Source organism: Cryptotermes secundus, unplaced genomic scaffold (genome assembly GCF_002891405.2).
Source record: "Cryptotermes secundus unplaced genomic scaffold, Csec_1.0 scaffold681, whole genome shotgun sequence".
Classification (NCBI taxonomy): Eukaryota; Metazoa; Arthropoda; class Insecta; order Blattodea; family Kalotermitidae; genus Cryptotermes; species Cryptotermes secundus.
Window position 1 is genome coordinate 337,081 of NW_019737395.1, and position 13,005 is coordinate 350,085.

The 13,005-nt window shown below is 37.6% G+C and overlaps 1 protein-coding gene across 2 annotated transcripts in view; it reads right to left on the bottom strand.

Moving 5' to 3' along the window:
- LOC111870364 (tectonin beta-propeller repeat-containing protein) overlaps nucleotides 1–12,911 on the bottom strand; it is a 55,231-nt gene extending 42,320 nt beyond the window's left edge. For both annotated transcript variants that reach the window (XM_023862591.2, XM_023862590.2), the window contains exons 1-4: nucleotides 12,209–12,911; nucleotides 10,245–10,427; nucleotides 4,530–4,682; nucleotides 1,165–1,257 (exon numbers count right to left, since the gene is read on the bottom strand). In XM_023862591.2, coding sequence (XP_023718359.1) covers nucleotides 1,165–1,257; nucleotides 4,530–4,682; nucleotides 10,245–10,427; nucleotides 12,209–12,433 — 654 coding nt within the window. In that variant the 5' untranslated portion in view covers nucleotides 12,434–12,911. The remainder of the gene's footprint in view (nucleotides 1–1,164; nucleotides 1,258–4,529; nucleotides 4,683–10,244; nucleotides 10,428–12,208) is intronic.
- Between the last annotated feature and the right edge of the window lie 94 nt (nucleotides 12,912–13,005).

Genomic DNA, 13,005 nt, shown 5'->3' on the forward strand with positions numbered 1-13,005 from the left:
GATTTTCAGGGGCTTGTGAAACGTTGGGACAAGTGCCTCAGTTTACAGGGAGCTTATGTTGAGAAATAAAAGCACTTTTCAAATCAGTACTCTTATGAGTATTTAAGTTCTATATCCATCTGTAACTTACTTATTGACTTACCTACATATATATACTCTGATCTTTTGTGAATGTGATCACTTCCAAACTACTCACCTTCTGGCTTTATACATGCATCCAAATATCTTTTCTATACATGGAAATAATGCTGGCAATCATATTCTGAAAGCACATTTATTTCTGGCTTCACATAATTCTGAATGCCTTCAAATGGCTGCAAATGTCACACTTTCCAGAAGAATTTTGGCCTTGGGAACAAGAAATTCACACAGGGGTCCAAACACATGAGCAAAGAGAATATCTCAACAGTGGTGTTTCTTGGCAAAATTTGTTTTACTGAAAGTGGGATGTGGGGAGGCACATTATCATGATGCAAAAGCTGCTTGTCCAGCCAAAAATTTGGGTACTTCTTGATCAATATGTCACTACAAATATTGAAAAACTTGAATGTACAATGCTTGGTTGAACAAATCCGCAACAGTTAATTCCTCTGATATTAAAAATGAAGATAAGTATGGCACTGGTCTTTGGTTTTGATATTCACACATTTTGATCTTGCAGACTCTGGACTTTTCCACTGTAGACTTTAGCTTTTTGTTTGTGTGACACTGAGGATGCAAGGCTCATCACCGCCCATCTTTTTCAAAGCTTACGCTATTTCTGTCACTCTTGCTGAAAAATGAGTGAAACTTTATTTTCTCATATTTTGCTAAATGCTGAGACTTTCTCATGTCTTGGAACAGATCTTTCTCTTCTTCAGATGTCTGATGATTGTCAATCTCTCTTTCTCTAGCCATATCAAGTTCTTCCATCTTCCAACGGTCAACTGTATACTGTTTCTCACCACTTCAATTAGTTCTTTCACATTTGCATCAATTCTTGAGTTATTCTAAACAAAAAGATTATGGATTTTCACTGCCTGTAGAATCTTCCCTTCTGTTTAAAAAAAAACGCCCCCCCCCACACACACTTCAACATTCTGTAAACATCAGTGACCCATCACCTCTACTTATCAAATTATGAAAGTCAGTTACTATCCACACTAATGTGAAATGGTTACTCACTCGACCATGGGCAGTTATTGCCCATACTAGAAGATTGCTAGGATTACCACCTGGTATACTCTGGCCACCCACAGCTACTCCAATGAATGGTTCCTGTATGTGTAAATAAGCATTATTACATTTGCAACAGGCATTCACTACAGCAGAATCAATGTACAGGAAATACAGTAAAGTTCCAGCTATCCAGCATCCACGCACTTGTAATTTTAATGCAACTTGTATAAGCTTCCAAGAAAGTTTACCATTTTTATAAGGCTACTTCAAAAATAATGCTGCAATGTGCATATGTTCAACCACCATATGATAATTCTCCCAGCTGCCATTAGGAGCACTGCCTGTCATCTTCCATCATATAGGTGCCATTACAGTCATGGGGATCTGCGTTTCTTTACAGATTAGTTTAAGTGCATACAGCACACACAAAATCAATCACCCATCAAACTGCTATGTCACCTCAGCAAAAATACATTGTTTTGACTTTGAAACAGAACACAGAAATATCAAAGACCAAGAATGGGTGGAAATTGCATGAAAATTGGATTTCTGTACGTTTTTCTCATGCATCTGACATTCACACATCCCATTTCCCATACATGATGGATATTATGACAGGGAGTTTACTAAATTACCAAAGTTCCCCTTTACTATACACAGTTATAAACATGGAGTTTTGAGCAGGAATCAAAAGCCACTTTCCTACTTAACAGATTTATTATTTTTAATATTATTCTAGTTTTATTTCTGTGAAGAATGTACAGGGTGGAGCAGAGGAAATGCATGCTTTTCACATAAGAATAACTTTGTTGATTTTCAAGATAAAACCTTTTTAATTATACAAAAAAGAAGGTATTTTAATTCAGTTTTAACTGACATTACACAAGGAAAATAATGTCAGTCAGATGACGTCCTTCTTACCGGACACACATTTGGAGCCTCTCCTCAAAATTCTGCATCGCATTCTCCAACATGTCTTCCGGCACAGCTGCATTTTCTTGATGAATGGAGAGTTTCAGTTCTTGTATCGTTTGTGGTCTCTTCAGGTACACTCTTGCCTTGAGGTATCCCCACAAACAAGATATAATAATAAATTCCATTATCCTACATGTAAGTTGACTGTATTTCAGAAAGGAGTGTATTACCATGGTATTAAGATTTTTAATTGGCTTCCTCCTAATATAAGGAACCTGGCTCAAGATGCTAAACATTTTAAAATTGTTTTAAGAAGATTTTTGTTGATGAACTCATTTTATTCTTTGGAAGAATACTTTGATTGTAAATTTGACTCCAATAATCAACTGTGATTATGGTACTGAATGTCTTATATTGTTATTTATATTATTATTTCTATGTAGTGTTATTTGTATTATCAATGACTAATTCCTTATCCTATATGCAGTGGATTTATGGAATGTAAATAAATGATGATGATGATGACAGAAGCACAAACGGATAGACCAGGTGAGCGCGGGGGTCAAGAAACAGAATCGAAAGGGAGATCACATGTTGGGGAAACATGCGTTGAACAACTTCAATTGATGCTCTCGCCATGTGAGTTGTAGCACCATCCTGTTATAACCGCATTTGTCTCATGTTTACCCGACACCTTAGGAGTTCTGGATGCAGCAAGTTGTTTGACACATGTTCCGCCAACATGTAAGCTTCGGTTTCAATGATGTTTCTTGGCCCCCGTGCTCCCCTGGTCTATCCGTCTGTGCTTCTTTTGTGGGGATACCTGAAGGCAAGAGTGTACCCGAGCAGACCACAAATGATCCAAGAGCTAAAGCTCTCCATTCATCAAGAAATCGCAGCTGTGCCAGAAGACATGTTGGAGAATGTGATGCAGAACTTTGAGGAGAGGCTCCAAATGTGTGTCCAGTAAGGATGTTATCTGACTGACATTATTTTCCATACGCAATGTAAGTTAAAATGCATTAAAACACCTTCTATTTTATGTAATTAAAAAGGTTTTATCTTGAAAATCACCATATTCATAACTGCTGACATACAAATATTATTTTATACATTATGTGTAAGTATGCTTATGGTCTAATAATATGTCATCCATAATGTGTAGGTACATTTTTGATCCACCTCAACATAAAATTTTCACGCCTAGTTTAAATAATTCATTAGCCACTGCTATCAAACTTACAGCTAAAGAAAACTGATGTGTTGTCACCATGTACTATTTTACATTCTACAAAAAAAAATTACTTCAAGAAAGTTTGCATATTTTTCTAAGACCTATTACCACTCATCAATTAAGGGCCTTATATTATGTGGTAATAGTGATGACACCCTCACAAGTCTGTGCATTCACCATGTTGTTACTACTGCATGTAGGAAATTAGAAAGCACAATACTGAGGTAACCTAAAATGGAATACATGCTTATGACATACTGTGTGAAAATCAGTCATCTGGCTCTGAAGTTGAAAGGGGGACACAAAGACAACATAGTAATCACTTATGTTCTTAATAAGACATATGCTACATGTAATCACTGCAACATATTAACTGTAAGCCTCGAAGATCCATTCCATAATGAAGTGAGTAGTGTTAAGATAATGTTATGAGGATGAGGAAGAGGGTAGTGGTAGCATTCCCAGTAGCAGTTGCAGTACCACAGCAGCAGCATCATGGTCATTCCTGTAGTTTCATGCAAGGGCTCGGTAGCCAAAGGATTAATCTTGGCACTAGATAGAGGTGAGCGATCTGGCCCACATCTGTTTACTTGCCACCTCAGGAAACAGTGCCCCTTAGATACAAGATGGGTGGATTTACTCTGTGGGTTATTTCATTTGATGACACTGGAAGTATCTACATTACATAGCACTGGATGACAGGATGACATATGAATGATGAATTGAGAAGGATATGGAAGGAAACAGTAATGACCTGACGTAATACCCCAGCTTTTGCTTGGAGGAACTGAGAAAAACCATGACAACCTTGTTCAGGATAGCCATCTCAGCCCTTGAAGTAAAGGAATGTCTTTATCGGATACCTGCATGTGAGATCCGAGGTTCTCATGGCAATAAAAATTAATATTAGAGCCACAGAGTTTGCTAGATACTTGTATGTACCAGTACTTCAGAGGAGCCTTCTGTCTCCATCTTCATGATAAAGGATGGAAGCAGCAGGTTCATCCAAAACATTGGCACCTACAGTGAAACTGCAATTAGGTCATACTGTACATACCAACCTACACAGCCTCACATCACACAAATCACAATATTATGTAAGTCACATTGTAAATCTGAAATCAACATTCATTAGCAGATTAAACCACCAGGTAGTGGGTATAATTACACTAAAGAATCAATATAAATCCATTTTTATGCATTATTATTTGAACATCTGTACCTGAGTAGGGTCTTTATGCAGTGGTGCTATGGCACACCATGAGTTCATAGCACTATAGCGTCGGTACCGAATCCATTTCCTTCGCCTCACACACGATTTCCACTGCTTCTTTTGATGAAATGTAGCAGGAAAATCCACCGCATATGTCCAACCCTATAAAAATAATTTATAATAAGACAAGGCTTAGTAAGATACTTTTTTACAAAGACAAAACAACTCCGTCCAGTGTGACTATTGAAACTTTTACTACTTGAAAACTTAGCACCCTTACATGTTTTGGTCCCTATATACCAGCCCTGTCCAATGCGGCACCCATGGTATATTTTTCTGGTGCCCTCCATAACCACATATAATTGAGCCGATTTTTAATATTAATTCAAATTGTAAGACAAGAGACATTTTTGAACGTCTCAGTACTGTTAAAATTTTATTATTATTATTATTATCAGTAGTAGTAGTAGTAGTAGTAGTAGTAGTAGTAGTAGTAGTAGTAGTAGTAGTAGTAGTAGTAGTAGTAGTACTAGTAGTAGTAGTGTGTGGTGGCGCCCGCACCTCCACAGGCATCAGTGAATTGTGCCCGAGTACATAAGAACATTGGGCAGCACTGCTATAGACCATCATCAGATGGACATCGATACTTTTTTGGAAACTCCTATCGCAATGGGTGTTTTGAGTGTTAAAATACATATACATACAATGTTTGTAATGCACAACATATACAAAATCCAACTTTTTCACAACTACAGTATATTAAAGTTTTTAAAATTTTCTTATTTAAGTTAACAAATCAATTTCACTTTTTTACACTTTGAGCCCTGCACAATGAAAGTGATACATGGACATGGAATCCAATTTATCCCTAGACTGGGTGGCTAGAAATTGTTTTGCCCACCCATATTTAATGCTGCTCACTGAACTGTCATTTAGTCACCTGATGCATGCTGGCTCATCTCAAAGCACTGCTTATTTACCACGAATAGTTGTCTTTGAGGTACATGCAAATACAGTTCACAGTGTTCAAAAATGAAACCTAGTGTCCAACAGAAATCACTCATATACTAGTACAATACTTCTGTACAGCATTTTTCACACAGGAAATACCACAGAATATTCTGCAGAAAGTATCCTCAGAGTACAGTGCCATGTAAAGCAAACTCCACAATTTTGTTAACAAAATTACATTCTACAAAACATGTGCTATACAAAAAGAAAGATGTGTATTGCCTGATGAAAAATATCATAAAATCATTACTTGATTAGAAGCAAGCCTGAATAAGTCATTAAGTCTTTTCCTTCTTCAGTATGGGTTGACATAACGCACAGTTCGTATTGGTACAAAGTTGTTAAAGTTATGGCCTTAGAAAACTAGAGCTGTACATAACCTTATGCCTCCATATTGCAAAGCAAGAATTCAATACTGTAGGCTGTTATCTGTATTCAACAGATTTCTTGACCAAGAACTTATGATTTATTCTGATGAGGCATGGTGCACTTTTAAGGGGCCAAAATAACAGACAATGGAGCAAGGAAAATCCTCATGCTGTTCATGAAATGCCATTGCATAAATAGGCCCACATTTTTTTTTTCATGAAATAAATTCTGAATATTATATGAGATTGATTCTGCTACTTTTTTTGATCAACTAATTGATGAAGACAAATTGTACAGGCATATTATGGAAAACAGTAAAATATCACACACTGTGAACAATTCTGGGGATGCTGCACACAAATTCTTTGTCAAATGAGTCATAAGTTGAGGACTGTGAACTTTTACTCCTTGCTCAAATGACAGCTCCTAACAGACTGAGAGATGGACAAGACAAGATACGGCCCAACAAGATCAATGGGAATTGCAGTCCCCAAGAAATGCAGCTACTAAAGGGCAGGTGGCAAGAAGAGAAGCACAAGAGCCTTTTTATAGTGACAGAAGGAATAGTAACAAGGAGGGCTTCCTGAGGCTATGGACAGAGAACGTCATGTCAAGACTTGTCCTCCATAAGAGTCTTCTTCCATTCCTTCAGGCTGTGAATGAAAGATTTTCACAATATTGTAATGTGTAATACATCTGCTTTGCAATGATCACAAGAAGAAACATGCATTTCTTGGTGACATGTGAACAAAATCAAAGCTGTTGCTAAGCAACCATCCATAACAATAGTAGAGGGTTTGTTGGAGGTGGTGTTTTCCGTTGTGTCTGCCCTATGGTAATACAGCGAGGACCCCAGGCCAGCAGTGCAGTTCTATTAAGTGAAATGTGGTAGTTGGTTGGTGAGTGAGTTCAGGTGGGGAGTGTAAACCAGTGGGTAATGGTGTGACCACTGAAGAATCTCCATTATTGAGAGCTGTTACCAAGCAATGACTAGTGACAGCAGACTGAGAAGACTTAGCATGGAGTTGTTCTGTAGTGTGGAAATCAACAGTAGTGTTACAGTTACAACCTGTAGGTGGTCAACAAATCTATTCACCAATCCAGATCTTGTCTGTAGTCACACATACATGTGACAATATGCTCCACTCAAGCTGTTGGAAGAAGGCTCAGTCTTCATTTCTTCTTTGATAGTCTGGTTCATGAATCTGATTTTACAGCCAGGATATCAGTGTTCTGTAGCAGGATGCAATGTCCCAGCTTTATCCTGCATTCTTGTACGTCTAATTTTTCTGCATCATGAAACAGACACCCCAACTGACACTAGGATCAAGGGATTGTCTGGTCTGTCCAAAGGCAAAAACACCACATTTGCAAGGAATGCTGTACATGTCTACTGTCCTTAAGGCTAGGTCATCCTTCCTTGGCTGAAGGAAACAGGACACTTCCTCAGCAAGAAGATAACAGTCCTGATGTGTTTGGACAACAGCCAACTAATGCAGTTGAAGGTAGTAATGACCAAGGGTAAAAAAGCTACTGAAGTTGGACCTTCTCTACGTGATGCGACCACCTGAGATGGACTGATAGCCAAAGAATATACATTCTTTTATTGTTCCTTGCATCCTGTTGTGTACTAGACGAATGTTAAAGTTAATCTACCGACCACACAACACGTTTTTTATTTACTGCCACACTACATGTTTCGACCTCAGGAGGTCATCATCAGGTGTACGAACACAATTTCACAATCACACGCAATCACTTCCTTTCTCCACTAATTTCCATCCTGTATCCTGTTCAGATTCACGCTCAAATAATATGTATAAGTTCTTCTTATACCATATAAGTTAAAAATATATAAGTTAAAAAGCTCTTCTTATAAAATACAAGTTAAAAATACCAATGTCAAAAATTAAGATTTAAAATTCAAAATTCAGTTCCCTGTAGCCAGTTACGTTATTATCACTTGTTTAGAAAGTTCGTGAAAAATAAACTTCACTCGTCACATTGACTGCCCTTTCACTTTTTGAAGGTCTTGTCGTTCTTCGGCGTCCTCTGATGTGGGATCTGTTACGTTCCTTGTCGTGATGGCTACATTCTGCTGTCTGTTCTGTTTGTAAGTTCTGCATAAATTTAAAAGTTAATCTGTAGACTATCCTGGTAGCAGATAGCTTTGGCTCTATGTGCTATGGTGGAAAGCACAGCCAGATCGTTTGCCAGATGACAGTCTAACCTAGGATTCAAACAGAGGATAGTGCAAATAGGCTTGGCTGAACACCTATGACTCCGTATGAATGACTGCCTCACAGCCTCAACGTTCTGTGGTGATCACACTGCAAGCACACTGCCTGATGGTTTATTATTCAATGTGGAAGTTCTTGTTCTGAAGTTTTCTGTCCACGTACAGTGGCAAGAAACATTTCTGTGATGAGCAATACTGAAATGCTTATGAAATACTGCATGTGATTTAACAACAGTCATAATTTAAGAAAAAAAACGTTTCAACAACAAATGCACGATGCTGCATGCTCCACTGCTCCATGGTTGCTGTAAAGGCATTAGTTAAGCTAGCAAATGACATGCTTCCTGCCATCTCATACTCTGGTGTTGCTAACATAACACATTTTAAAAATTTTCATTTCATGCATCCTGTTGTGTTACAATATACAACCTCTTTATTAACTGTCACAACACAACAAATATCAAGGTCAGTGCCACGCTACGGCTCTGCTACATGTTTCGGCTATCAGTCGTTGGTTTTGTAACTTTGTTGCGTTCCCACAGACAAATTGGAATATTCTATATTTTTTCTTTTTGTATATAAGATTGTATAGGAGGCTTGTGATGTAGATGTAGTAAATTAATGTTAATTGTTTAGTCGGTGCCTCATCTTATGACTGATTCGATGATATAAAACATCAATTTAAAATTGTATTCTTCTTTTATACTATAACTTCTTTTTTATATAATCTGATTTACTGTATTTTTTACAGCAAGTGTTTTATATGATTAATAGTATTGTATCCAGTTTAATAGTACTGCAGTTCACTGGTGTATATATGTGAACCATGTATTTGCCTGATGATGGCTATTGATAGCCGAAACATGCAGCAGAGCCGTAGCTGGGCACTGACCTTGATATTTGTTGTGTTGTGACAGTTAATAAAGAGGTTGCATTTTAAAAATCATCAGGTTTCAAAGGCAAAAATAATATCGTCTAATGTGACTATTTAAGTTTTATCACTTGAGGACTTATCACCCCTACATGTTTCGATCCCTACGGATCATCCTCAGAGGGCATCAATATTTTTGGAAACCACTATTACAATAGTTGTTAATTATATAGATACACATATGATGTCTGAAATGCACAATATATGCAATGTTCAACCTTTCACATACACAGTAGCCTTCTTGGTGTTAAAACTTTTTAAAGATTTTTTTTTAAAACTTTCTAGATCAAGCTTAATTCTCCTATTGTTATTCGTGGAGGTGGCTGGTCCTGTGTCGCCTGTTTATCTTGAGAAAGGAGATTCTTAGTATTTCCGTGTTTCTTTGTGGCCTGCTGTGTTGTTGACGCGAACCTGTATGGTTTAAATATTTTAAGCTTGACCTAGAAAGTTTAAAAAAAAAAAAAAACTTTAAAAAGTTTTAACACCAAGAAAGCTACTGTGTATGTGAAAGGTTGAACATTGCATATATTGTGCATTTCAGACATCATATGTGTATCTATATAATTAACAACTATTGTAATAGTGGTTTCCAAAAATATTGATGCCCTCTGAGGATGCTCCATAGGGATTGAAACATGTAAGGGTGATAAATCCTCAAGTGATAAATCTTAAATAGTCACATTAGACGGTATTATTTTTGCCTTTGTAATTGTTAGTGTGACAGACCAGAATGAAACAAATCAAATTCATCAGGTTCCTTTGCCATGGCCTGTATAATCTATGTCCTAAGGGGGCGTCACATCTTCTGTATGTATCAAAATTCAGGAAAGGGGGAGGTGGCCATCCATATCCATCTTCATGATGAATTGGATGGTTCAGCCACTTCTGCTTCCTGGAATGCAGACCCCACCTCCCTCAAAAAAGAAACAAAATACAGCAAACTCCATTAAATGGTTGGCGAGATGGAACATACAGGCATATAATTACGATCACCATATTACACATTCCATCAAAAGGACACAAAAATAACACAACTGGTGAGTACTGGACTCAAGTCTTACCTAAAAATATGACACTACAAATTACAATTAAGAGCAACCCAACATTAACAGCTGTATCATCTGTAGAAATATATCATCTTTCTCATTCTGCATCACACACAGAGTGAACTTACATCGTGATCTAATGCCAATCCATCAAGTGTTGTTTCCAGATGCCAATCAACTTCCCATTGCCATGCCATAGACGGTAATCGGATCTTATCTAGACTGCGATCACGAGTACCATCTTGACTAGAATAATGAAATCTGTCAGTTGGGAGAAGGCGTCCACTAAATCCTTCCAAGGGAAGCCAGCGCTACAAAAATGTTTAAATACAATTGGTCAGTGTCACCATATGATACAATAAAAATTTACACATATAATCTGTGTGGTATAATTACTTCAAGAAAGCCTACGATTCAGTTAGGAGGGAAGTATTGTACAATATTCTAATACAGTTTGGGATACCCATGAAACTAGTTAGGTTGATTAAAATGTGTTTAAACGAAACGTATAGTAAAGTCCATGTAGGTAAACATTTGTCTGATAAATTTCCTATCCAGAACGGTTTAAAACAAGGATGCTTTATCACCACTCATTTTCAACTTTGCCTTAGAATATGCAATTAGGAACGTCCAGGGAAACCAGGTGGGACTGAAATTAAGCGGGACACATCAGCTGTTCGTCTACGCTGACGATGTGAATCTACTGGGTGATAATGTAGATACCATAAAGAAAAACATACAAACTGTAATTGACGCAATTAAAGAGGTTGGTCTAGAAGTAAACATAGAGAAAATTAAGTATATGGTACTGTCTCATCACCAAAATGCAGGGCAAAATCATAACATAAAGATAGCAAACAGATGTTTTGAAAATGTGGCACAGTTCAGATATTTGGGAACAACAATAACAGATCGAAACCTGATTCAGGAAGAAATTAAGAGGTGATTGAACTCGGGTAATGCTTGCTACCATTCAGTCCAGAACCTTTTGTCTTCTCGTCTTTTGTCCAAAAACATAAAAATTAGAATATACAAAACTATAATTTTGCCTGTGGTTCTGTATGGGTGTGAAACTTGGTCTCTGACATTAAGGGAGGAACATAGACTGAGGGTGTTTGAGAACAGGGTGTTGAAGAGAATATTTGCACTGAAGAGAGATGAAGTGACAGGAGGTTGGAGAAAACTGCATAATGAGGAGCTTCATAACTTGTACTCTTCTCCAAGTATAATTAGAATGATCAAGTCAAGGAGGATGAGGTGGGCAGATCATGTAGCACGAATGGGGGAGACGAGGAATGCGTATAGAATATTGGTAGGAAATCCAGAAGGAAAGAGACCACAGGGAAGACCAAGGCATAGGTGGGTGGACAATATTAGAAGGGATCTTAGAGAGATAGGATGGGATGGTATGGATTGGATAGATCTGGCTCAGGATAGGGACCAGTGGAGGGCTCTTGTGAACAGGGTGATTAACCTTTGGGTTCCATAAAATGCTGGGAAATTCATGAGTAGCTGCAGAATTGGCAGCTCCTCCAGAAGGGCTCAGTTCCATGAGTAAGTAAGTAATAATTAATGTAGATATACTAAACCACATTTCACAAAACATAAATGATTTTGACATAAATAATAAGGTATGATCAAATTTTGTATATTAAAGTATGCTACAAGATTGCTGGTTTTAAATAACAGACATGGTTCCTGATAAGAGATTTGAAGGTCTCATGGCAGTGAATGTTTAGTCTGTGATCTCCTGAGATGTGATGCCATGTAATTTGGAAGGTGGTTACCACAGTTTCAGAGGAAACAATTGTGAGGCAAATATATTTGTCATAATTAGAAACAAAAAATTTTCCTAATGAATCTGGAATATATTCCATTATTTCATCCTGCCTGTGCTTCCAAATTATCAAAAATTATATACTGTATTTTGACCCAATGAACTACTATCATAAAATGATTCAAACAAGTACCTGAAGTGATTTGGAAATTCTATACAAGATCATACAACAGGGCCGAGTACAATAGACACACTGAGACTCTAAGGAAGAGATGTCATTGTATATATCACTGTTTATATTCTTAGAGACCTTACCTCATTTTCGTACGCCTCTTCCTTGATGCGGATGGGAATATCAAGACCGTGGACATGAACATATACCTGTCTGTCCCCACCAACTGCCCACATAAAGTGAGGAACCGCAGACAAATGTTTGAATTCCAAACCGAGATACACAAATTCTCTCCACTTTGTTCCAATAGTTGAGAGCCCAAACACACGCCCCTCATTGTTAATCGCAAACAGAAGGGAACTTGGCATTTTTCATATCGAAGACAATGCGTGCAAATAAGTAGGTGTTTCACAACCGTTCAGTCTTCAGAAAATACGAGTGTTCATAATTTGTATATCAAGAATTATGATACCTGACACACTGCAATTCACCAGTAATTCTTTTCTATAAAACGACAGGAACTCATTAAATAACAGTATATTTTATTTAAAGTCACATATTTCCTTAAATATGAATTACACGAGTCATCAGAAACGTCAACTTATTCAGTTCCATGGACGGCCGTCGGTGCCGGTCGGGTCGTTAGTTGATAGCTAGTAGTTATTTCGAAGTGGTGTATTGGGTCTGGAACGAGGTCCTTTAAGTTGATATTAGTGAAGTGATATTGAACGCCGCTCCCCAAGAAAAAAGAACACAACGGAGTAAGAACATCTGCGGCACAAGAGATCTGGTTGTAAAATTATTGCTATTCCCGTGAACCATGGTTTCCAAAGGGGAAAGGGGACAGGAATCATATGATGGTATAATAGCATGCGGTCTTAACGATCGTGCTTTCGACGCTGGGTGCCATTGCATATTTAGTTATATAAGATCTACGCAT